The 26,540-nt window shown below is 30.4% G+C and overlaps 1 protein-coding gene and 1 long non-coding RNA gene across 3 annotated transcripts in view; both read right to left on the bottom strand.

Moving 5' to 3' along the window:
* Positions 1 to 5,831: 5,831 nt before the first annotated feature.
* LOC106767396 (ADP-ribosylation factor GTPase-activating protein AGD1) lies at positions 5,832 to 24,911 on the bottom strand. Of its 2 annotated transcripts, XM_022784306.1 has the most exons (21): positions 24,706 to 24,911; positions 24,488 to 24,574; positions 24,168 to 24,244; positions 22,593 to 22,693; positions 22,214 to 22,284; positions 20,151 to 20,213; positions 17,621 to 17,665; positions 16,751 to 16,816; positions 16,596 to 16,643; positions 16,412 to 16,507; positions 16,284 to 16,325; positions 15,522 to 15,737; positions 15,180 to 15,311; positions 14,868 to 15,092; positions 14,706 to 14,792; positions 14,287 to 14,622; positions 12,505 to 12,650; positions 12,343 to 12,436; positions 8,459 to 8,615; positions 8,133 to 8,379; positions 5,832 to 6,218 (listed from the first exon to the last, which is right to left on the bottom strand). In XM_022784306.1, exons 2-21 carry the CDS (start codon positions 24,530 to 24,532, stop codon positions 6,110 to 6,112), a joined length of 2,403 nt encoding a protein of 800 aa, XP_022640027.1. In that variant the 5' UTR covers positions 24,533 to 24,574; positions 24,706 to 24,911; the 3' UTR covers positions 5,832 to 6,109. The 2 variants fall into 2 exon arrangements, with proteins under 2 accessions (XP_022640027.1, XP_014507760.1); XM_014652274.2 differs by having other exon boundaries at positions 24,488 to 24,911.
* Positions 24,912 to 26,114: 1,203 nt separating this feature from the next.
* The window catches only part of LOC106768079, a 2,810-nt gene continuing 2,384 nt past the window's right edge, over positions 26,115 to 26,540 (bottom strand). Inside the window, exon 3 of the long non-coding RNA XR_001376214.2 lies at positions 26,115 to 26,349. This is a non-coding gene — a long non-coding RNA (uncharacterized LOC106768079). The remainder of the gene's footprint in view (positions 26,350 to 26,540) is intronic.

Raw genomic sequence — 26,540 nt, 5'->3', positions numbered from 1 at the left:
ATCAAATATTACATGTTTTGAATTAAATTAACTTATTCTTATATTATATGTATGTTTATTGACTATCATAACTGCTTCACAAATAAACGATATTGTAAAACAACACTTAGATTACCGACTAATTTTATATGTATAAATTCTTCCAAAGGCTTAAAAATAATTTCTTTTGATTGTATAATGTATAACCATTTTTTAATTGTGTAATATTTTAATTTATAGATAATATTTCATATATTCTATATTAGTATTTTCAATTAACATAGATAAATTATATGATTTAGAAATCAAATGCTTTTTATATTTACTAAAGGATAAATTTGTGTAATTTGATTAAAAATTATATCCACTTCATATAATATTATAGATAATAATAACATTTTTTTTAAAAATTATCTATTTGAATTTTTTCTATAGTAAAAAAATAGTTATTTAGGTGAAATCGATATTACTTTGGTGAAACATAGCATGAATAAGCAACACGCCTCACTATCTAAAATTAATTTGTTGTCAAAAATAACATATCACACCAACCACTAATGACACACATTAATATAGCTACCATATATTAATTTGACTCCATTTTCCTTTACTACACAAAAGAAAAACTTAACGATATTGATAAATGAGTTTCATTTAATTAATAGTTTCATTAGGTTTGAATTTGGATCGAAATTTAAGTGAGTGTGATTTCTCAAATGAGTTTTTAATCCATAGAAAAAGGTTGATGAGATGATAAGAAAGAAACAATAAGTAGAATCCAATAATGTAAGAACATGCAGCATGGTTTATTTTATTTAAGGTACAAAGATGCACGAGGGTTTTTGTCTATGTTTTTATTTTGTGAAATTTAAGATTGTGAGAATATAAAATAGAAGAAGTTTTGAAGCAATATCACACTATCTTCTGTCGCACACTCGATAAAAAAAAATAATTTAATTATCATTATTTATCTTAATATTTTAATAATGAAACATTATATACGAGAGAGGCACAAGAGCCAAACATTGTTTATAGTTAGTGACATGATTATTGGTCACCATGTTCATTAATTATCTTTCTGAAACTCTACTTTTCAACTTTCTCTTTCTTTTTTATATATGTTATACCATTCTTATCTCTTTCTATGTGATGCCCACAACACATTTTTTTTTTTTTACTTTTAAATTTTTAAATAAGAATATCCACATGATCAACCCAAGATGACCACACGTGATGAAATGTTAAAAAATAAAAGTGGAGAAATATAAAACACAAACATTAATCACCCTGCATTGAACTCTTTCTTCAAATATTTATTTAAATGAAATTAATATATTGATAGAAATCTTATACCAAATAGAAATAAGACAAATGTGTAGTATAAATGAGGACAACTCTATCTTATATATTATTGAATTAAGTTTTATTTTTTCAAAATAATTTTATTACTATTATTTATGAGTCTATTATAAAAATATTTATTATTTGTTGAATGTATATATTATATAATTGTTATTGAATCATATATAAATATTTAGTTTTACTTTTAAAAAGTATATATAAATTAAGAAAAGTAATGTCCCTCTTTTTAACAGCATGCTTGATTAGGACCCGTAAATAAAGATATAAGAAAGACTAAGATGATTATGCTAATTGTATAGTGTTTATTTTTTAATTATACAAAAGAAGTAATTATGAGATGTTGATGAGATGAAGATAAGAGTGATGATAATATAATATTATTTAAAAAGTGGAGTCTAGAATGTGTAGGTATAGCTGCTATGCTACTTTTTCTTCTTCTTTCTTAATGCATATATACATCTATTGAAATAAAGAAGGCTATCATTTGGAATGTACAGTTTACGAGTTCATGAATTATATGACCATGTTTCTTTTTATGGTTAAATATGTTTTTAGTCCTTATATTTTTGGAGTGATTTTGATTTTAGTCTTTCTTTCAAACTAAGGTACAATTTAGTTCTTCAATTTTAGAAAACTCTGGTTTTAGTCATTTATCAAATTTTTGTAACTTTATTTGTTGTTTCAAACACGTTTCATGGTAGCATTTGAATTGTTTACACTGTTTGACACATTTTTGCTTCAATGCTAACTGAGAAACGCGTTTGAAACAGCAAATAAAGTTAAAAAAATTTGGTAAAAAAGACTAAAACCAGAGTTTTCTAAAGTTGAAGGACTAAATTGTACCTTAATTTGAAAGAGGGACTAAAACCAAAATCGTCCCAAAATATAGGGATTAAAAACATATTTAACCCTTCTTTTTATTTTGGTAATGATAAAGAAGCATGTCTCATTGTACATATTTTGACTTCTAATTACTATAATTTGAGTTTATGGACTTAATAATACTATATATCAAATGATCTTTAGGAAGTATTCAATCAATCTTTGTCATACTCGTATTTTATTTATCATTATTTTTATATAAATCTTTATTTATATAAACTGATAGGTAGAAATGTAATCTTGGTGGAGAGTTGAAGATAATATTTGAATTTGAATAATTATGAAAAAAAAAATAGTTAAAACGTGGGTACCTAAAAAATAGATTGTGACTGTACAGGAAGAAATGTAATATCACATTGTGACCACGCATACACACTTGGTGTCACATTTTTCACGTGTTTTGAATTACTCTGCATATGTGAACTGCACCACAAATCTTCTTATTAATATATGTTGAAAAGTTCAAAAGTTCAAAAGCTGATCAATGTTTTCTAATTATATACACGCTACCAAGGAAAATATGGGTTTCGGTTTTTTACTCTCTATTCCAAGAAAAATACACAAAAAAAAATAAAATAAAAGACCAAATTCCATAACATAAGATAGAGAAGTCATTAGTTTTTTTAGAACAATATTTTAACAATTTTTTGAAAATAGATTAATAGATTAAGTGTTCCTATTTGATTGATTTATATATTTAAAATGGATTCGTCATAAACTATCACATTATTATAAAAAAAAAGTTATTAAAATTTATTTTTTCTTTAATTTTTATCTAAATAAGAAAAAAATGATAAATCTCAAATCACATAATACCAATAAATATACATAACAATTTTTTTCCATGAGGAGAACGTGTTTAATTAGTTGTGTCTCACAATCTATTGAATGGTTGACAATTTTTTATATTTGATATACTCTTGAAGGATATTTCCTCTTCTTGAAAGTGTCCATTATGTTATCTATCAACAAAGGATCCATAAGAAATTTTTTTGGGATAAACGAATGATAAAGATGAATTAATTAGGTGCAAAGCCTTATTAGCATAAAAAACTCATTGTTGAATACACTTAATATAATGTGTGTGTGTGTCTATATATAATTAGTATTTCAAAGTATTGATATTATTTATTGGTTGCATTATAACTAACTATTGTATATGTCTAGATAATTGACAAACATTTATGAGGTTTTTAAAGAGAAAATTTAATACATGAATATGTTATTGATTTTTTTTTTCTGGAAATTTAATTAGATTTATACATTTCAAAAATTTAATTAGATCCTTGATTTTTTTTTTTATAATTTTATTAATTGAATCTTATATGTTAGTTTAGAGTAACTTGAAACGGCTAGAAATTAAAATAACATTTTATGACATTTTCAACTCAAGATATCCAATTACAAAAATTATAGAAATCAATAATTTAATTATATAGCTTGTTTTCAAAAGCCTAAATAAATTCTTTTCTATAAATTACAGAACTACTGATATGCTAAACCTTTTAAAAGGCATGACCATATAACATTAAATCTTGATGATTAATATATATTCTACAATAACATATTTAAAAAAGACACACACTTAATTTTCTTGGATTTATAATAGTATGGTTTCATCTCAATTCTTTTCCTGTTAATAAATTTAGGCAAAATGTATATTTAGGTGCTTTCCGGTATAAATTATTTATAGTAATTTTTGGAAAAAAGAAAATAAAAAATAGAAAGTAACTTTTTATAAGTTAAAGTTAATTTATACTAGTTAAAAAAATATTTTTTAGAGAAGGTACCTAAACGATAAAGTTTCTGCATATTAATATATACATAAACTAATTTTATCTCATAAAAAAAATTATTTATATTTTTTTATTCTCACAACTGTATGTATAAAAAAATTAATGAAAACATGGCCTAACTTAATAATTAATCCAAAAGGAAAGATTAGTCTTAAAGGTGTTAATCAAAGTTGAATACACAATGCATTGTTATATTGTTTTTCCACGTTATCTTATGTCATGGTGGTTTTATAACGTGGAATGAGAAGGATTTCTTCATAATTGCTCACTTAATTATTCATCACTTGGAAGAATGATAAAATTATAGGTTTGCTAGTTGTAAGTACTAAACATGGCTAAATTTTGTTTTCATTGTTGCAGAGAAATTAAAATTGCATTTTTAATAATTGTTTAGGGTATAATTTCAGGAAATGAAACTTGAAAATAATTAAGTGATTAGAAAGAGAGTAAGATGAAGTTATCAATTTCCTATAGTTAGTTAGACAATTACTCTCCTCTGGATAGTGTTACATTCAATCAAGTTCATATGATAGTTTTTTTTTTTTTTTTCATTCCATAGTAAATAGTTAAGAATATGATAACCAAATATACTTAATTCGTCATTTGAGTTGAAAATTAAAAATATTTAATAAAACTTAAAAGTCAAACAAGGTATTTAATATAGGTATTTTATAAGGAAGATATATCAAATAAAGATAACTATTTACGTGGAACTATGTATTTATTCATGCATATGCACACATAAAGTCACATCATCCATTTGAGAATTCGTCAGGAAAACTACAGTGTTATTCGATTAAATGAAGAATTCTAAGAAAACATTGTAAGAATAGTTGTGAGAAAAAGGTTGAAATATAATTTAAAAGCAACTTATGGTATATTTGAAAAGAAGAAAGTGTTTGAATGTTATAGTCTGAAAATAGATTTAAAAAAGAGAGTAATTTTTGAAGTTAAGGTTGGTTTGATGTAATTGATAGTTGATATTTTTGAAGAAGGGTGAAGCAGGTCACATCAGATTTATATTGTATCCATTTGTGTGGGCATCTATCACCTAAATTCTTAATATAGGTTGGGAGGAAACAAAACTGAGAAAGGAATTTCAAGTTAAAGTGGATAGGCATACCATGAGCTCTTTGCTTTGTAAAGATTCATACTCAAACCATATATATAAAAAATTGTTTTTTTTTTTTTTGAAGAACTTAATTTTCTCTCTACTTATTAATTACCATTGGGGAATTTTCTCTATTGGGCTTTCCTTTTTGAATTACTTATTTGGACTTTTTCATTTTCAAGTACTCATAAACAGTGTTGCATAATGTACTCCGATGATAAAAAAAAAAAGGGTTTTTCAAAGTTGAACAAGTAATATGGAAAAAACATTTGTATGGAAGAAACATTTACCGGAAGTACGCGTGGTGCTGTTTGGAAGAAACATGTAAAACGCTGGTCACATGAACCTCTCAAACTGTTAACACATAATTGAAAATGAAAGAAGATAATTTGAAATATTTTAGACCAAACAAGCTATGTTTGGGTGGTTTATTTGTTTAAGTATGGCAAAGACATTTTGTAATTAAAAAGTGATTAAATTTTATGCTACCTGATGGAACATTGAACCTAACAATTCTGTCATAATCAGCACTTAATTAAGATTCACGTTTTGGGAAGGTCGTCCCTCCCATTTCTCTTGTGTAACTGGGCCATACTTATTTAAGATCCATGCATTAACCTCTTTTTCCTGTCTCTTTGCCTTTTTTTTTTTTTTTACATCTCGTTTAATAATAATTTAATTAACTTATATACAGTCCTCTGTTAGAATACATGAGAATGATTCCAGCTCCTAAAATTTAAGTTAAAACATTAGAATAGACTTGAAACCCCACAATGAGCCCATCACATCCTTCTATCAAGAAGATAATTACTTATAATATGGCCCAATAAAGCTAAACCACTTGCTCCAGGAGGCCCCTTTGTGCTTGTAAGCGTTGCTCAGTTGGTCCTCTATCTTCTGGAGAAGTCACAAAAATAGTGATTTTCTATCCGAAACATATAGTTTAGTAATGACTGCTTTTAGTAAGATTTTGGGCATGTTATCTGCTTGTCAAAAGATTGATAATTTCTCTGTCAACGCAGTTGGATTCTGATGCAAGCTTAATAGGAGTGTTGCCTTCTTTATCTGCAACATATGTATTGGCTCCCCTGCAAATGTCCGCAAACTTATCAATATTGAGCACAGTATATCTGAGATAATATATAAAGAAAATTAAAACCGAAAAACAGAAATAAAAATAAACAAAAATAGTTAAAATTAAGATGAAAAACATAAAAGAATTTAGCATGGTTTAATTAGATTGTTGATAAATTTTAGTCTATGTTTAGAGCAATGAAATCATAAGAGACTATTCATCACTTCACTTATAATGCTAACTAGGAGTAATTATTGAGATCAACACGTCTCATTAATCTTCTCGCACATTTGACAAAGAAAATAATCAATCTACATTTCAATTTACATACATGCCTAACTTCATCTAGTAGCTTTTCAGTTCCCTCATGCAATCTAATGTATTGTAATACTATTGATATTACAGGACTTTTTATTTCCAAGGAGAACATATCCTCCTTCATGTTCTGTGGACTCCTAGAACCACAAATGATTAGAGGTCATGTGGAGTGAACATCTTGGTTCGTTATCCACATAACATCATCAATACCATTAGACACTATAAGAATCTTTAATGATTTTTAACCTTATTCTACTAAAATTGTTTAACTAGACCCAAACGATTTACTAGACATTCTTATAATGATAGCATCTAATGTTTGAAACATGACCACCATTCTTCTGTCTAAACTTATATCTTCTCCTATTCCTGCTCATTCTTGGATGTTCTACCTTTAATCGTCAACCCATCTCCACTTTGATATAACTTCATCTTAAAATTCTTGTTTCAAATTAAGAATATAGTTTGAACTCTTGAAGACAGAGAATCTCTATTCCATGAAACAAAATTTCCCTAAAGTGATCCCGTGACTTAGATAAAATGCATAACAACAATTCTTTATGTTCATCTTCAATTTGCACATCAATATTATACAAGAATTAGTTTGTTGAACTCATCTAGTTGTTCACGATTTGCTTTTCACTACTTAATTTTTATTACACATCAAATTCACCAAATCAAGAATTAGTTCGTTGAACTCATCGATGTGTTTGCTAATTACCTTTTCACTACTTATTTATTTGAGTGCAATGTTTACTTCAAATACAAATGATTACCAAAGACTTCGTCATGTACAAACTTTAAGAACATTGCCAACCGTTTGCTTAGAGTAACTTTTCCTTAGAGAGTGTAAAAAACAATGTTAAGAGTTTAGCTTATACGAAAAACAACTAAAAGTCATTTATGTACCAACCCACTTTAATTTTACATCCGCACATTCAAATATCACAATCATATCTTTGTTTTCCTTTTAAAATATTTATTTTGACAACTAGAACAAATCATTTATTTTTTTTTTCAAAATATTTAATTTTTTTTTATTTCATTTTAAGTTTAATCTGACTGATAGAAAAGATATATATTTGAATTTTTAATTATAAAATTATCTATTTCATAAAATAACTGGATAAATAACATAATATTTAAAAACAATCATAATATATATATATATATATATATATATATATATATTTAATGTAAAATAATTTATGGTCAAATATGTAAACTATGCCTATTATTTGACCGTTTTTATCCCTTACAATTTGATATTTGATTTTTTTGGTTCTGTTGTCTCTCCACCATTATTAAAAAGTGACATGACAAATGAAATGTGAGATCATCTTTTAACAAATAATGCTAATGATGGGGACAAACAAAATAAAATTTTATATTATGAAAACTAATAAATTATTTTTATGAAAATAAAATAACAAAAAAAATATTATATAGATATAATATAGAAACCGTTTATATATTTAAACCATGTTCTTTCTATGCAAAAAAATAAATTTACGTATTTTATGAAATAAAGATACGCAGAAGATATAATGGTAGAGAATGCTTTTTTAGTATCGCCAAAGGTTGTATAAGAAAACTTCCAATTAATTACCTCAAGATAAGCACTTTTGCAGCTGCATTCTTCCCTCCAATAATAGAAGAATGAAGTGGTGTCCGACCTCTAGAATCGGAAGCATTTATATCTGCCCCAAGCTGTAGGAGTAACTCCACCATGCCAATGTCACTATTTAGGCAAGCCAGGTGAAGCGCGCTAGAGCCATCTTTTACGTCCTCAACGAGCTGATTTTCACTTTGAGATGCAATGTTTGAATTACTTGAAGCCATGTCCAGAGTGTCACCTGCACAGCACCTCATTACTTGTTTTTTCCACAAGAAAAAACTTTGCTGGAGTTGAGACTTCTGAACAAGAAGACATACCAGACAAATCGATGGCATTGACGTCAACATTCGACTTCACAATAAGCTGGTACACTGCTTTTTTGTCATTTGCACAGATGCTTTCCTGCAACTGTTGCGCTAGTGAATGGATAGGCTGGCTTTCCGTGATCCGGGGAATAAATATTTTCTCACAATACTGCAATATTAAACTTCAGTCAAGTAATACTTCAAGAATAAGATTGCCACTAAATGCTAAAAGTTATTTGTGGAGGGCGAAAAAGTAAGCTTAGGTTTCAAACGTCATTTGGCATTGTAGGAAGGTAAATGTTAGGATAAAGAATGGTTAAATTTTCTTGACTGGGATTTGATTTGATCCGATCTGATCCGAGATTAACTATCTCCCAAGGGTTTTGGTAAAACTCCACGCTAAATGTCTTAGTGCTAAATATAGTTAGGTTGCTTGGATTAAGTTTTTTTTGCAAACACTGCTAAAAAAAGATAATATGAACAAAAAATGAAATGTATATATTTTATGCTAAAATAGACCATCACAAACCAATTTATAAAAGTTATTTTGGATTAGTTTCATCAAAAGCTGATTTTAACTTTTAAACAAAGTTAATTTCAATTTATGTATTATATTTTTCTTATTGTTTTTTTAAACTTAAAAATACTTATGGAGAAGTTTATTCAAATTGTACCTAAAATTTTTAAAAAATCGTAAAAAAAAAACGAGATTATTTATGGTTAGAGATTCAAAAGAAAGGTAGGAATAATCTCTCCAATATAGTCTTGAACATTTGTTAAAATTAATAGATCTCTTCCCAATTTTGTAGTATTCAATAAATTTTAACAAATAGGATAAAGTGTGTTAGAAAGTGTTTTTTTATAACATTTCCCATCTTGGTTAATCATTAAGACTGTTCCTGTATGTTTTGTACATCTGTAACAACAAACCCAAATCCATTTTGTTAATATCGCGTTTATAAGCAATTTTAAAATTACTTTCCAACCAAAGAATTAATAATCTCGAGTTATCTGTCTAAACATAAAGGAAAACGTTTATTTAACAACTGTTTTTTTGACAACTTTTTAACAATGCTAATATGGGATTAGTCTGCTTTAAGTATTTTTTTAAAATAAATTTAAATAGACCAATAAAATAGTGATACGTGTCTTGTTGTAAAAAAATTGTTAAAATATCATCATCCAAACATAAAACTCATTCTTCCAGTAATAAATGTTTTCAGAAGTAATTGTACCATATCATCCACCCACTTTTTTCGAATTATGCAAAATGGAGAAAGGAATTGTCTACTTTCAATAATCTGTTGTGTTAGATTTAACTTATTTTTATGAGCTTTCGAAAAATAAGTTATTCTTTTCCCTAATATAATTACTACCAAATATGATACCATACCCTCTTCAACAACTATTGGGACACTATGCTATATGCGGTAGAGTTAAAAAATGTAACAGTTATAAAGCTATCAATCTTATCTGGTCACGTTATTAAATAACCTGAACCTGCACTTTTTTGGAGAAAGTTAGTAAGCAACTCTAAACTTGTAAACTAGACCAAAACCTGCAGTCTGAACTAGAACACAATGTGGCCATTTACTCTATCTATGACTGTAAAATCTTGTATAGTTACGAAGAAAAGGTTCATTAATTGTATTTTCACGTCTCCAATACGCGTTCAAACCCATTCTACTATGTTCTATTAGCGCGAGTCATTATATAATAACTTGCAAAGATCAGCTGTCTAATCCCTTAGTTCAAGGCTCAACCTTATTTTTAGTCGTGTGTATAGGCTAGTAAAGATCCCAAAATTCCTCCTACTTGTATAGTCTGTATATATTTAAAAGTAAAACATAATAAAAATATCACCGTTCTACAAGAGCAAATGGAAGCCCTATGAAGAATTTGGATGGATTGAAATAATTTCTGGGAATAAATGTGACATGGTTAGAAGCATATTCTTGTCTCAGAAAATATTTGTTGGACCTATTTTCTGAGGCGAGGTTGTTGGATTATAAACCAACAAATACTCCAATACCCTGAAATGACAAATTCACAGAATACATAGACCAAGTGCCCACGGATAAAGGAAGGTACTAAAGGTTAGTAGGAACTTATTTATTTGTCACATACTAGTCCAGATATTGCCTATGGTAATGAGCCAATTAATGCATAATCTAAGTGAGGAACATATGGATGCAATGAACGGAATACTGCAGTATTTAAAATCCTCACAACAGGAAGGGGTTGATGTTCTCTAAGAATAATCACTTGAATGTTTAAGGAAATACAAAATGCAGATTGGGCAGGGAACATTCTAGATAGGCAACCCTCAGTCTGTGGAAGGGTATATAATTGCAGATTGGGGGGAATATTCTACATAGGCAATCCTCTGACTAATTTACATTTGTGGGAAGCAATTTAGTTTTTTGAAAAAGCAAAAAGCAAAAGATAGTGGCTTTTTTCTTGCGCTGAAGCTGAATTTAGGAGCATGACAAATGAATAGCGTGAACTATCATGACTTATAAGGTTACTAATGACAATGGGATTTGGTCCCAACAAGGGGATTAACCTCTTTTGTGACAATAAAGCTGCAATTGAAATCTCACAAAAGCCCTGTCCAATATGGTCGAACATGTAGAGAAAGATAGACATTTCATCAAGCAGAATCTCAAGGAAAATATTATTCAATTTCCTTTTGTTGAGTTGGAAGACTAGTTGACAAATTCCTTACGAATACAGTTTCTAGAAATGACTTCTATGATTCTCATGACAAATTGGGCACTGAAGATATTTATGCACCAACTTCAAGAGAGAAGTGTTTGCGGCAGTCATTAGAATCGCTAGAAAATCGGAACCTTAACTTCAAAGTTCAGCTGTCAAATCCCTTAGTTCAAGGATCAACCTCAATTTTAGCCGTGTAGGCCATTAAGCCTAAAATTACTCCTACTATCAATTTATCCTCTGAAAATTATTCAAAAGTAAAATAAAATAAAAACACCTCTGTTCTACCATGTTCTAAATTCAACTAGAATTAGGAGAGTGGGAAAGTCAAGGATCAAAGTCTTGATCCCTTGGTTATAGAGACCTTGATACCATGTCAAGAACAATGTCTTCAAACTTCCAAAAGCTTGAGTTGAAGGTTCATGAATGATTCCAGTGCATCTCTAACAATAACATAATGATTCATTTAATTAATGAACTTATAAGTTAACCAAGATATTTGTCAAATATCATCTGAAAATCAATTGGCATTAAGTGAAGTTGCCTAAAGATATATTGTACTCCTAGAATAGTGAAGGAATGGGTTAAGTGAAAAAAAAGAGATATTGGATTTAATTTGAGGCTTCACCAATCCGGAAGTTGGTGAAATAGAAGAGGAAAGGGACATTTGATGTGAGACTTCGAAACACCCCCTTCCCCACATGCCTCCCTAATCAGGCAAGTTCCTAGAATAGGCAATTAATGAGATAAGCAATAGGCTCTCATACTATGTCAGATTTCATCTTAAAACTAATTCACATTAGGTGAAGTTGTCCAATAGATATATAAGCCGCACTCCAAGAATTGAGAAAGGCGATGTAGGACTTCCCAACAACAATATCATCATATCACAAAGGTCACAATACTAGATATCCGCGGATGAAATATGATGCTCAATTCTTCGTACTGGATGCACAACTTTCAACTTCCAAAAAAAGTCAATACCTTCACATATAAAGGGTATGTTTCTAGATCACTAAGCTATTTCTTAAGTCCTTTGAAACCTTTTAGGTACTAAAATAAAATACGCTCATTAAAGTCAAACCAGACAAGCTTTACTTAAAGTTGAGGGATTCGAGGTCCATCCATCTATCTAACAACATGAAATAGAAAGGAAACTAGAAATTTTCTTGAAATACCTTTGCATGAATGAACCTTTCCTTTACTAAAATCGGATCATCATGTTTTGGCTTTCTTGCATGGAAGATCTCCTCTTCATTTTCCTTGGATGAACTACATTGCAGGTGCTAGTTAGCACAAACCAAATCGCAGATAATCCCATCAACTTTAGGAGTACTTACCTAGCAAGGGTGTCAACAGTTTCCAGATTACCCTGTGAATGCAACAACTCCTCCCAAACTGAGTTTGAAAAAAGATTGCCTAGTGATTTAAGCATACTTAAGACTGAGGAATCCCAAACTTTAACATCAAGTGTCAGCGATCTTACCTGCCAAGAATATTTCCCAACTTAGTTGCAAAAGTGAGAATAAAAACAAAAGGATTTCTTTTTTTCCCTTTTACAGATAAAGAAGAAAGTAATCTTAGATTCAGATGTTCAAAATATATCTATAGGCTAAAAATAAATATTTAAATATTTATGGATCGAGTGTAAATTGATTAATCATCCAAAACCTGTAGTAGTTTAATATTAAAATTTGAATCTAACATTACTCCATGTCAATAGAAAGTCTTTTTAAACTTACTCCATTTAATAACTTCTAAAGATTAGATACCATTGATCCAACATATGATTTGAGAGATTATAATAGTAGACCGCAAAACATTGTAAAATTTAACAACAGATTGATATTTCACAAATTAACTTTGTTTTGAGATGGCCATGGGTAAGGATGAAAAACAAATCCGTATTCACATATATCTATCAATAAAATTTGTTATGGATAGGTAATGATACCTTAAATGTATACCAACCAGTAGGCACGCTAAATTATATTAAATTTAAATCTACATACCCTAATAAGTTAACCTATTCTATTCCTTTAGAGTGTGATTTCATTGAATTGGGTATTTTTATTTAGACGTGCCTATTACACTTTCTAAAATGATTAATTTTATTTAGACTAATATTTTAAGTGCTATTTATTTAGACTTATCTTTTAAGTATTATTTATTTGGGATTATACTTTAGAGTGCAATTTTATTTGAATTTACATTTTTGGAGTGCAATTTATTTGAGTTTATACTTTTAAAGTAATTTTAGATAACTTTTATATAAATTTATTTAAAAACAGATAAAATAATCCTTTTAAAAAGGTATCTACTAGTATTAAAGGATTACCACAAATATGAAAACTTTTGTGGGTTTTTCTTTACCGTGTACTGGGCAGGGTTTTTCTTGGCATGAAGGTATGTCATAGATACTACTATCCTTACCCGTTATGATCCCCAACTATGGATTTTTTTTCTAAAATTTGACATGCATACTTATCAAGATATCACATGATTCAACAGTTCACTTAGAACAAGTTGATTGCTTTGCAAATAGGGTCTGATTTGACAAAAGTAACTCCGTAGAGACTTCTAACAGACAGAAATAGAAAGAAAAAATGAAATGAATTTCTTCATAAATTAAAATTAGCTAATAAGCTAATTTGTAGAAGGTCGTGTATAACTTCTCTAAAGTTTTATTTTTTTAAGTTGTGCGCAAGCTAATTTTAGCTTATGAAGAAGTTCACTTCACTTTTTCTAATTTTCCCCTTTTCAAAGTCCATATATAGAAGTTTGCCCAAACAGAATACACCCAATATATATGCTGCATTATTGGTTTAGATTGTCTCACTGTTGTCAATTTCTCTTGGAACTTGTTAGATGCTAACCTTAGAGTAATAAATTTAGTCCCAAAAAATTCTGCCATTGGTACAGGCACTTATTTTCTCCTAGAATAACTTCGCTAAATAACACGATCAATCTCCATATATATTTAGACAATAGAAATTAAAGTGAGGGCTGAGGAAGTAGGTCTTCTAACCTTGTCTCAAGCTTTTACTCAGTGAATTTTGACAAAACATGAACCATATACAACATTAAATTGTAAGATTAAATGTGCGGCCTCAAATACTTACTTTTGATATATGTACACCAAGATTACGATGAACACCAGAACACTCAATGCATATGAGGATGCCAAGGTTTAAGGATGCCCAGTCTGGTTCAGGTTTACCACAATCAGCACATTTATCATTTCCGCTCACACTTCTAAGAACATCAATTGGCTTTTCAATTCTCACAGTGTGTGTATGTACGTGCATACTTCTAGACGAACGTAAGTGCTTATTACGGGTGGTTTTATTCAATGCAGACTTCGCTCTCAAAGCATGATCATCATCTGGAAAACTTTCAGACTTATCAATATTGTCATCAGAGTGAGAGTCGTCGTTTTCTGAGTCAGCTGAGGGAGGCTGTGACATAATTGTTTTACAATTGTATTAAAATTGAAATGGGCATCTAAAGATGCATTTAAAAGAAACTATCTATTATGTACCGTTCCCAGTGTCTGCACAGTCAACAAGGTAGCAATTACTCCATTTATCTTTTGCATCCAATCCATCTGGTCCACTGCATTTTCTGCCTGCAGTTCACCTCACTATCATTTTAAGTAATAATTAATGCCCAAACTATAAACCGAAAGCTTTGGTATAAGTACCTGCAACGTATAGTTCTTTGTAGGCGAAATAATCCTGAAGCAGAATCTCAAATCTGACTGATCAGCATCAACCTTGATTGTTGATGTCAGCAGGTTAACTGTATGACGTGCTATGGATCTTTCATCATGGACGCCTCCATGGTAATGAGAAGAGAGCCATCGACTTAGAATCCCAGAACCATTTTCAATGCCACTATTCCTCTTTGGAGATGGTTGATTGCTGCCCTGAAACGGGATGCTCAGCATTTATTTAGAAGAATGAGCATTACCTAGTTTACTGTACTAAAAGTCCAGTTCTAGTTGGTGACTTACATATGACCCGCTCCAGGGCTTGCGGTAGTAGTACAACATTCCCCGACTGTCAAGAACAAAATACCTTCTTTTCCAATCAGCTCTCAAATTGGAGGATCGTTTTGAAAGATGCCCTTGCCGAATGATTTGAATCTATCATTGTGACTTTGGAGTCAGTATAACTGAGATGTCAAAGGCTATAAAGATGTTTAACATGAACTTATTTGGAAAGGGATGAACAAACAAAAAAGAAGAGGACTTGGACTCAGGAATGTTTCTTTTGGCCAGTAACAGACAGATTGAGAAGCTGAAAAATGAAGTAGAAAATATTCTTAGAAAAGGAAATGTCATGTTCTAAAATACCTTTCCATTTGCAGCAGATTCCATTACTACATCTGCTGCCTCATTTGATATCCTAGAAAATGGATGTGCAGAGTCTCCAAGAAGAGAACCACAGGGACCACTCAACGACAACCTACTTTCTTCGTAAGCTTGTTTCTTGTAGTCTTGCATTCTTTGATAAAGTTGAATCTGCTCGTTATTGTAATTTTCTCTTGACTGATGTACATAGTCCATAATCTGCAAGTAAAATATTTTGGCATTTTAACAATCACTCTTAAGTAAAAAAGTTAAGAAAAAGGTTCTGTTTTTTCAGCAACCATAAGCAATGTGCACCCTTTGTGCAAAATATCTTGCCTCACAAGAAGGACTATTAGATCTCAGTTTCTTATTCTAGCCACTAAATTGAGCCAAATCATTTCAATAATAAAAAAAGACACCTCAGATACAGGACAAAAAACCTACCATTTAGTAAAAATTTCAGGAACACTAATCATGATTCAAATAAAAAGTTGTTTTATGCTTGAAAGCAAAGGTGTCACCCTGGTTAACTGGTGCATTTCAAGTCTGGATGACCCTACAAATTATACTAGCAATTCCATGAGTTAAGCTAACCTAATAGTCAAATGATAGATACATCAACTATGTCTTTCGGCCTGCTTGCTCCTCATTGGCTTTCAGTTCTAGAAAAATCAAAAACAAAATGGCATCTATTTATCTGTGGAAAAGAACTACATATATAATTAGCAGTCAAGTTAAAATAAGAAATAGGGAACTGAGCAAAACCTCAGTGATGAAAGGTTCCATCTGATGCAATAGCTGATACCCCTGCAAGAGAAGTGCTTTCAGCTTCAGTACACGTGCAATATTAATATAAATGGAGAAAGTTCCATATATGTGACTATGCCATACACCTGTTGAAAATATCGAAAGTGAGCATCCATAATTCCAGTTACAGCCTCTAAAAACTCGAATCTCTTCTTCACCTCAACATTATTAAGAGTGCCAACCTAGACAATTAAGTATATCATGTGGTTAATACCTAACAATATATATTTCATTTTCTAAGTAACATCTCTCCAGTGCTGCTTAAATTACCAAATTGAAACGGGCTTCCTCAAATGATGCTCTTGCCTCCTGCAGTTCCTGGAATGTCTCTACCAAATTAGATTCAAAAGGATCACAGTAACTCACGACATGTAATTTGATTAATTTCCAAATCAAACATTCCAAAGAAAAGCTGTTGGAAATACCTCTTCTACGACAGTGGCAATGTCAATCTTAGTACTTTTTCTGAGTGACATAAATTTTTCACGTGCCTGTAACACATCCACATTGTTTGCAGGTTATGACCAAGACAAATGTAAGTAAACTTTCCACAGCCTACATACACACAAATTCACATACTTCTTCAAAAGTACTACAAAATCTATTTGAACTTTTGAGATTTAATTCTCCAGTTAAAATACAAGTACTTCCCGAGGGTTGTATCTCAGAATTGTGTAGACTGATCAAGCAAAAATAAAAAACTAAAATGAAAGTACTTCCAGGTTCCATGAAATGGCAATTACTAAAAGATAGCACTTGATATAATGGCTATTGATTTAAGAAAAAAATTGAAAACTTCTAATATGAAACTGCAAGGTCAATTTCCATAATATCATTTAATTAATACCCATTATAATATGAATGCTTTCTCTTTCAATAATCAAATGTTGATGCATCAAGATAAAATTTCAACAAGTAAAAAAGAATTTAAAATTATTAAACACTGATGGTCACTTACTAAGAAGCATCAAGACAATACAAATTTCAGTTAAAAAGAGAAGCAATTAGGTTTCTTATTTAGTATATTGTATATATCAGAAATAGACACGTGACAGAAGCAAAATATATGGTAAAATGTATTTTATATCCATCAAGATGTCGTTTTAGTCCTTCCATTTTAAAATAATGGTTTTAGTCCTCCACATTTCAAAAAACAAAAGGACCAAACCCACCAGTTTTAAGTGTAGGGCTTAAAACTAATTTTGACCCAAACTCAACAGACTTAAAACACATTTTACCCAAAATCTATAGATGCAGAGTTCACTACACTGTAACCTTAGTAGGAAAATGAGGACCTGATCATATACAAGGGAGGATTTATCAAAACGTTTGCGAGCTTCCTGCAAGCAATGCTTGAAGCATTAGTATTATATAAATAAGTAAAAACTATACTAGCAGTCAAGTAGATGCAGCAAAATGTGAATGTATTCTCGTATAGAAAGCAAACCTCAGGTCAAAACGTGTTCACTTCAAAATTGAATATTGATAATTTTACCATGAATAGTTTTGATTGGCATTCTTCTTATGAAGTTATTTAATCACACATTTTGTAGTAGTCATAGTTTCAACTCCACTTTTTCCACACCAAATAAAATTGCAGCTAGATGCAAAAAAAGAGGTGATTTTTTTAACCATTTACATTTAAATGAACAAAAGCATTATTTGTTGTCTTTGTATATTATGCTAAGAGACTATGAGTAACAATTGAGGTTTGGTCAAGAATACAGTGTTCTTGTTCTTTTCTTCACTTGAAAGTTGACACCTGGTACATAATAGAAATGTTTGAACTTTTCCCAATGTCATCTCTTTCGTGATCAGATATATTTATGTTTTCTAGACAGTGGCTATCCTAATTAGTGTTTACTCTTTCCTAATAGTCTCAGTTAGTTTGTTGATGTAAGACTATATTTTGTTGAGCTTTAAGACTATAAATACTGGTTGTGATCAGAAGCTCCTCCAACGATGCATTAATACAGAAAAATTCTAATGAGTGTTTTCTGTTTCATTGTAGCTTCAATTAGTTTGTTGATGTAAGATACTATAACTATATGTATTGTTGAGCTTCAACACTATAAATACTGGTTCTGAGCATAAGCTTATCCAATATTACATTTCAACACAGAAGATTTTTATACATAAATATACCACTCCGTTTTCTTTCAACTATATTATACATAGCAACCTCAAATTAATAACTCTCCAACAACATAAAAACTCTAACTGACACACCAATTGCACAGTATCCATAACATTTTAAATAATGAATCAAGTCTTACTAAGATTGAATTACCCTTGATTCCTCCTAACATACACCTTTAATGATTTCCCGACTAAAGATTCTGTCTTGTACCAAATCAAACAAAAAACAAAATAGAAATCTAATTCTTATATATTCCACAAAAAGAAAGCTCACAGAATTAAAACTAACAGACTTGAGAATTAAACTGTAAAATAATTCTAGAGGACTTGATTGACCTCTCTCATAATCTTCTATTTATAAGAATAAATTGATACAAGAGTACATGATAATTAGGGTAACCCTAGACACAATATAATCATGATAATTAAAGTAATTCTAGACACAATATAATCATGATAATTAGAGTAACTCTAGACACAATATAATCATGATAAATAGAATAAATATCCTAAGAAACAGAAAACAACACTTAAGTGTGTGTGTTTGTAACAAATTGAAAGCTCAATATATTCATATTGAAAAGGAGTTGGAGTATTAATGTTATCATTCAATAATTCATGTTAGAGTTTATAATCATATGTAGCTATGATGATTAGTCAATATTAGGATACAAGTTAGCAAATGATTATTAAGCTCTATGTTAGACTCTAATTCCGCCCCAATTACTCCCTTGATGGCTCCACTAAATTACTTTGTCCACTCCTGATTTTAGTCTATATAATTTTTCTTTTTCATTTTTAATCCCTAACCCTTCCCGAAGGTTTTGTTAAGATAACCACTTTACGTCTAACTCAACCTTATAAAACTGTTTAAAAGGTGAGGTTTGTACCTACTTATATACTAAATTGGTCTTATTTCTAGTTAATGTGAGACTTTCAACACACCCCTCTCACGCCAAAGCATATACATCTTGAGTGTGAGACTAAACATTAATGGATAGTCCAATAACGGTCCAAAAAAGGTTGGAACAATAGACTCAACAAATAACAGACTTCATTAAAAAAAGACTCTAACCCATGACTCTGATACCATGTTAAGAAATGAATTTTAAACCTAATTCAATCTTACAAAACTAGCTTGTAAGATGAGGTTTGCACCCGCTTATATACTCTAAATTGGCTTAATCGATCTAGGACTTCCACAGGTTTCATCTTTTTTTCTCTTTTGTCACCATTCCTTACAAAAAAACATGAAAGATATTGGCATCATGTGCCACATAAGCAAAAAGATAGCATCATCACAGACCATGTCACTATAAATGCCACATCAATATAATGTATGTCAACCATGTCATGATTTCATGATGCATAGGGATTAAAAAGAAGAATTGGTAGGAATGAAAACAAATTACAAGAATGAAAATAAAAGGAATACGTGAACAAAAATAAAAAGGTTACATGTTCAAATATATAAAACTAAATATTAAAAATAATAAATAAATCAACAATATGATATATCACTGAACAATAGTTTTTGTGCCTAAATTTTGTTCTTTTAATTTGTGTATTTTCTTTTCACTTTTAATACCTTATTAGTCTATCTTGTTAGAACAAAAATTGAAACATTTAGATAAACCCAAAAAAAATTGCTAAATTACATGGACTAGAATATTTTTTGCATTATACCTTGACTTCATGGATGTCAACATTGACAATCGGTTGTAACCGATGATTGAAAATATACTCTACCTGAGAAGAAAAATCAATTTAATCAGTATAGTAATATAAGATACAGTAATGCATTAAATATAACAGAAGGGGGGGGGGGCAGCGGGGTGGAGAGAAAGAGTTTTGAACAAAAATACTTGCAATAATAGAAGCATAAAAATACTAAGGCACAAGTTTCCTAGGCTAATTGTTTATCTTACCATCATTGGTCAAACTTTATTACAAAACCATAGGATTTGGGCACGTAATAGGTGTTATAAACTGTGTACCAAGTTTTGCTCATTATTTTTAAATGGGCTTCAGACCTGAGTACCGTAAATTCTTTATCTTCAATGAGGAAAAAGTACAGCTAATAAGAACATCTCTATTTGACTTTAAACAATACGCTAGAACTAAAAAACCAACATAAATACCTAGGAAAAAACAAGATACTCCTTTTCTTTCTTGACTCCAATGTAGGTTATTTGCATTGCACAACCTCTTCAATGCTTACATCCAAGACAAGAGGCACGACAATTACAAGTTGAATTGTGAAATGCAAAGAAAGGAGGTAAAGTGGAGGTAAAATCATTCCTAAATATCTTCTTCATTTTTAGGCCTTAATTCAATCGCTTGTTGCCATTAGTGGACCTTATATCCTATCAAGATCATTTCGATCCAATTCTTGCAGTCCTACCTTGGGTGAATATGAAACAATCGTTTATCTTATTGGAACCAAATTTGATCTATATGCAGTCCTACCATCACTTCCTTCTTGTTCCAATTCTGCCAATTCTTGATAAAGATTTTCAAAGTATTAAGGACCTGTTCATAATTAATTTGGCTGAACACGGTTCACATCTGAAATATTCCAAACTTCAAAGTAATGTTCAGCCTGAGTAATTCATGCTATGGGATCTTCTCTATTAAACATGAGCAATTTTATCTTCTTGACTAACATGATTGGTAAAATTTCCTTCCTTGTGGCTGAAACTCTCATCTTCCTGCACCAACAACAGTCTATGCATCTCAGACAGAAGCCTCTCTTTGCATCCCATTCTCTCCTCCATATGGCCCATGTTGGTTAAAAATTATTTCCCATGTATCCACTCACCCTTACATCTTAGCCATTATAAGACCACCGACCTCAATAAATTCATTTTAATTTTGCTGAAAACTCTACACAATTATAACCAAATTATATTATATAAATCAGGACAAACTTTACTTTATAAGTCGGTTTCATAAAGTTGAGTTAAGTTTAAAGTTCATCTTCTAAAGATAGTATCAGAATCTATCCTATTGAAGTTTCTTAACTCTATCATGTCACTCACTACCAAACCACTTGTCGTCAATGTAAGGGAGCATTGAAGATCTCACATCTCTATCGCACTACCCACCATAGGACCTCCCACAACTTTCTAACCTCGCACTCAAGATATTCAAACCTTGGTGTAAGAGGCTGTGTTAGAAATTTCACATCATTTAAAAATATGATCAAATTATATTATATAAGTACAAAATTTACCTTATAAATCAGTTTCATAAGATTCAATTAGATTTAGAGTCCCCTTTCTAAAACCGTTGATCTAACAAGTTATATCATGAAATGATAGAACAGCAATAACCAGTTGAATATTGAAAAACAGAAAAAAGTGATACAACACATTAGAGTGATGATTAGAAAACCAGTTGAATATTGAATATATATATATATATATATATATATATATATATATATATATATATATATATATATATATATATATACACATATATATATAACCACGGCTGTCCACTTGCATACTTATCCTAAATTAAACACTATGAAGTAATTGTCATTCTACAAACTATAACTGCCCACTCACTGTTATTAAATTAAATACTGTAAGGCATAGATGCCATTACACGTCCTCTTCTGGAATAAAATTTCCAAATAGGAGTTTCTCGGAGCAGTGCTTCCAGTTAAAATATAAAAACCAACCCTCACAATGCAATACACTGCTAAAGAAAAAGAAAGACGATTACAGATAAATCATTACTTGTAACCGCAGCAGTTCCTTGTATGTACTGATTTCTCTCAATGCTAGAGTATATTTGGTCAAAACAGGTCCTGAGAATACCAAACAAATATATCAAAATCAATAGTCAGAGATAAAATTACATTCAATGAGACTTACCTATTTTCATAGGAAGTACATGAGTTAAAAAAATCATGGCAAAGAGTAAATTAATCAAACATGCTTTAGAATACTTAAGCAACTTCAACTATATTTCCTAGCATTTACTGGTTTAAAACTTAAAAGTATCTTGCAAGCAATAGAGCATACAAAGCAACGATATGACTTGTTGTACTCAGCCTGATTTTCACTTGGTTCTATAAGACAAGGCAAGTGGGAGGGAAAGACCCACAAGACTTACCTCCCAAAGCAATAAAATGAGGATCATTCTGCCCGCCACCGAAGTTTTCTATGGCACTTGCAAATGCAATGTCCCCATCATATGCCTCTCCAAGACCTTCCCTAAAAAGTGTTAAGAATACCAAGCAATAAGTTTTAGAATGCAAGAACTGTGGCTATATAATCAGCCATTGGTGTCAAAATTATTCCTTGATCAGATCGTGTCATGAAACAAATTGTAAAGCTTGCAATAAATGTAGGTAGTATCCAAAAAAAAAAGAAGAAATTTTTATAGAATCTCACAGTTCACACAAAGCAAGAAAACCATTTGGCATTAACTTTCTTTCTCCTAGTTCCAGCTCTATTTTCTGATACAACTTGAGAACTAAAGACTTTATGCGGTCACTCTGTTTGGTCATACTTTTACACGTACATCCAAAAGTTGAAAAATTGCCGTAGTTATATTGAGCTCAAAATATTTGTAGATATTCTTTAAAATATCTTGGTTAAACCATGAAGCAATCAATACAAGATAGAGTTTTTAACTACTGGGTTGTTTGAAAACTTTTAGGATAGAACCATGATATGAGACTCTCAGTATAAGGTAATTCTTCGCTCTTGGTACATTTGCTTGATTACTGTCATACTTATCACAACTTCAACAACCAAGACAAAAAAAAAAAAAAAAAAACAAAACTAGTACGGCATGTATTAAATAAAAGATAGAAACATGACAGAATTTAAACAACCATACCCTTTCTCTAAATTATGTTAAACTGTTTAGTGGCTTACAACACTTAACGTTATGGGCCTCTGATGAAAAAGGGAAATAATCGTTGTACTATCATGAGGCCTTGCACGTTTCAAGTTTCAACATGCAGTTCCCAGAATGGAAATGAGTTAAAGGAAGCTTATCATGAGAGCAGATGAGGGTAGCCCTTTCTTGATTTATATTTTAATTTTAAATTTATTGAGGTAGATGCCTTATTAGGTGTATGAGTATAATGATTACCTAGTTGTGCTGAAAATTTCACTTACTTATAACCGTTATTCCGAAGTTATTCAAAGATAAAACCTTGAGAACTAAAATTATGTATGAGTAAACTTCTCTATGATAATTTATTATAATGTATGGTTGCAGAAAAATGGAACGAATGAAAAATATTTTTTTAAAATTTGTGTTGTTTGATATAATTTTGAAGAGGGAAGAAAAGTAAAATTTCTTCTCTTCTAATTCTTCTTCCTCTCGATATTGGGAAATTTTAAAAAGTGAGGAAGATTAGTTAAAATATTCTGACTATAGTAATTAAAATACTCTTATTTAATTTTCGAACTTTAAAATTAAAGACACTAAAGTAAATTAGTTTTTGAAACTCCTTCTCTGCCCACCAAACAAGAAAATGGTTACCACTCCATTAAAATACTATTTCTCCACACCTTCCAACCATCATAATGCATAGTTAATTTTAGCCAATGGAAGAAGCTAAATTCATCTTAGCTTATCTACTTTTTTCTACAAGAAAATAAAAAGTTTATCAAACATTTTACAAACGTCCAAATTCAAATTAACAGCGAGAAGAATGCGAATAAAACTCACATGTACTTTCGACATCCTTTATAGAACTTGCAGCATCTCGCACGCAACGATTCTGCACTTTCCTCCAAACACTGCATCTGCATCCACAACCAGCCACACGATTTATCAATCCAACACCCTATTTTTCTCTACCAACCACGAAACACGTTCTTAACACTTTGAACAATGAACAGAACACGTCTTCATTAATTTAAACAAAAACCGTCACATAAAAAATCGCGAGATGCAGAATCCGCAATAGCTACCAAACCAATGAAGACACCACGAAAAACAACAAAAACAATCGACGAAACGGAAGAACGAGAGAATAACAGAATAACCTGTTGACGGAACATCGGAGTGTCATCGAGATTCGCGAAATGCATTTTTTCAGAAATCGTGCTCGAATTTTGCAGAGAAAGGGATCGCTATAACGGTTGGTTTCCAAGAGAGAAAGAAAAAGGAGAATGAGAGAGAACGCGAAAGTGAAAAAAGAAATTAATGAATATTATTTATATTAACATTTGGAGGGAAAGAAAGAAGACGGTTAAGAGGGTACGCTTTGCGATATTTCATCTCTGTCGTTCACTTGAAATTTCACGCGCCCTTTTTTGTTTTCTTATATGGATTGTTGCAAAAACGATGTGTCTTTTTTGTGTGGATTGAAGTGCTACAAAACGACGTGGCAAGGAGACACGTGTCGCTCTCAGCCATGGGTTTTGGTGGTGCGTGCATGCATCCACCGTTTTTATGACTTTGGTCTGCTCTGATTACTCTTGCATTAAAAATGGGAGGAGCATCCATCGTTGCCAGGGGAAGAAGACTACACTTATGCCTAATTATTATCTTATTATTTATATATGTATATCTCAATTATAAACAAAGTGGTTAATGGATCGAAACCAAAATTAAAATAATATTTATCATTATAAACTAAAATACAAGTAATTTAATAAAAATCAATGCAAGGAATAATTAGAAAACAGTCTTATAGAAGAAAATTAAAAAAAAAATTGAAAAACAGTACTTATAATTAGAGTGGTATATATTTTATAATTAGAATTTTATAAACTTTACTTTTAATTAATGTTTTCTCAGTTGTTTTCAAATATTCATAGTTATCACTGAGGCGAGTGTAAATCCGAGTAAAGTACATTTTATTAAAATGCAATAAGAGGACACAAATGGTAATATCCTAAGTTAACTTCATTCAGCGTCATCCATATATTTAGGAAAATATGCGTATTTTAAATAAATTATAATTGAAATATATGATTGAAAATAATAATTATTTTGTCGGAAAAACAAAATATATATTAGATTTGCAAAACAAAAGTTACATTTGTATCATATTTAGACAAAGCGTCAACGTTGTATCATATTTAAACTAGTTTCTTTTTTCTTTTTGCATCTCATTATTATTGATTATACATCCACACTAATGAGAAAATACTGAAATATTTTCTCCTCCATATATATATAAGTTTAAAAAATAATATAATTTTTAATTTACAAAATTAGGATAACGAGCTTATCAATTTTCTTTTGTATATGGTATTTAACTTTATTATTCTTAACAAATTTTCCTCAATAATAAATCTCTTTTATATGGTACATTGTGTCGTTGTAGTTAAAATGTTATATTTATTGTTATTATCACAATAATCTAAATTGTCAACAAAATTACTGATAATTTTTTTTAAAGAATTCATTAGAAATTACTTACATTTGATTTGAGTTCAAGCGATACTACTTTTATAACCAAGATCATTAAAACAATAACTTTATTTTCCTACTTTTTTTTAAGATGTTAAGCCATGTCATGATTCTCAATCATCGTGGGACCTAAAGTGTCAGTAGTAGATTAGAAATCCATTTCACAAATCAGAAATGAATCGTCCGTATATGATGCATAGTATGACATCCCAAGAATATACGTCATGCATATAATAATAAGACGTCATCCATTATAATAAAGAAAGCAGCTGGAGTGCAGACAGGCAGTTAAGAGTCTTGAGTATAGGGATTACAGTTATCCAAATTGAGTAGGAATTTAAAACTTGAAGCACTAAAGTATTTCAGAATAACATAAGAAGGAATTGTTTGTAGATAACATAAGGGGGTCATGAAATCTCCTAGCAGAACTAAGCAGCTGCATCGCTATTCTCTTCCAAGACTGTCTCTAGAGTAACATCCTCGTCATCTGCTCCCATCCAAAATGGATGATCATCGCAAGAGAAAACACGCAGACATAGCACAACACAACCAAATGCAAGGGTGAGCTAACTATATAAAGACATGCAATTATATTCACATATACATATCAAAATTAATCTCAAGTCAAAAGTATGCAAACCAGACAATACATGACATAGATCCTAACATATTATCTTC

This window comes from Vigna radiata, chromosome 7 (genome assembly GCF_000741045.1).
Source record: "Vigna radiata var. radiata cultivar VC1973A chromosome 7, Vradiata_ver6, whole genome shotgun sequence".
NCBI lineage: Eukaryota > Viridiplantae > Streptophyta > Magnoliopsida > Fabales > Fabaceae > Vigna > Vigna radiata.
The sequence above is the reverse complement of the archived record's forward strand: the minus strand, read 5'-3'. Positions and strand labels throughout refer to the sequence as shown.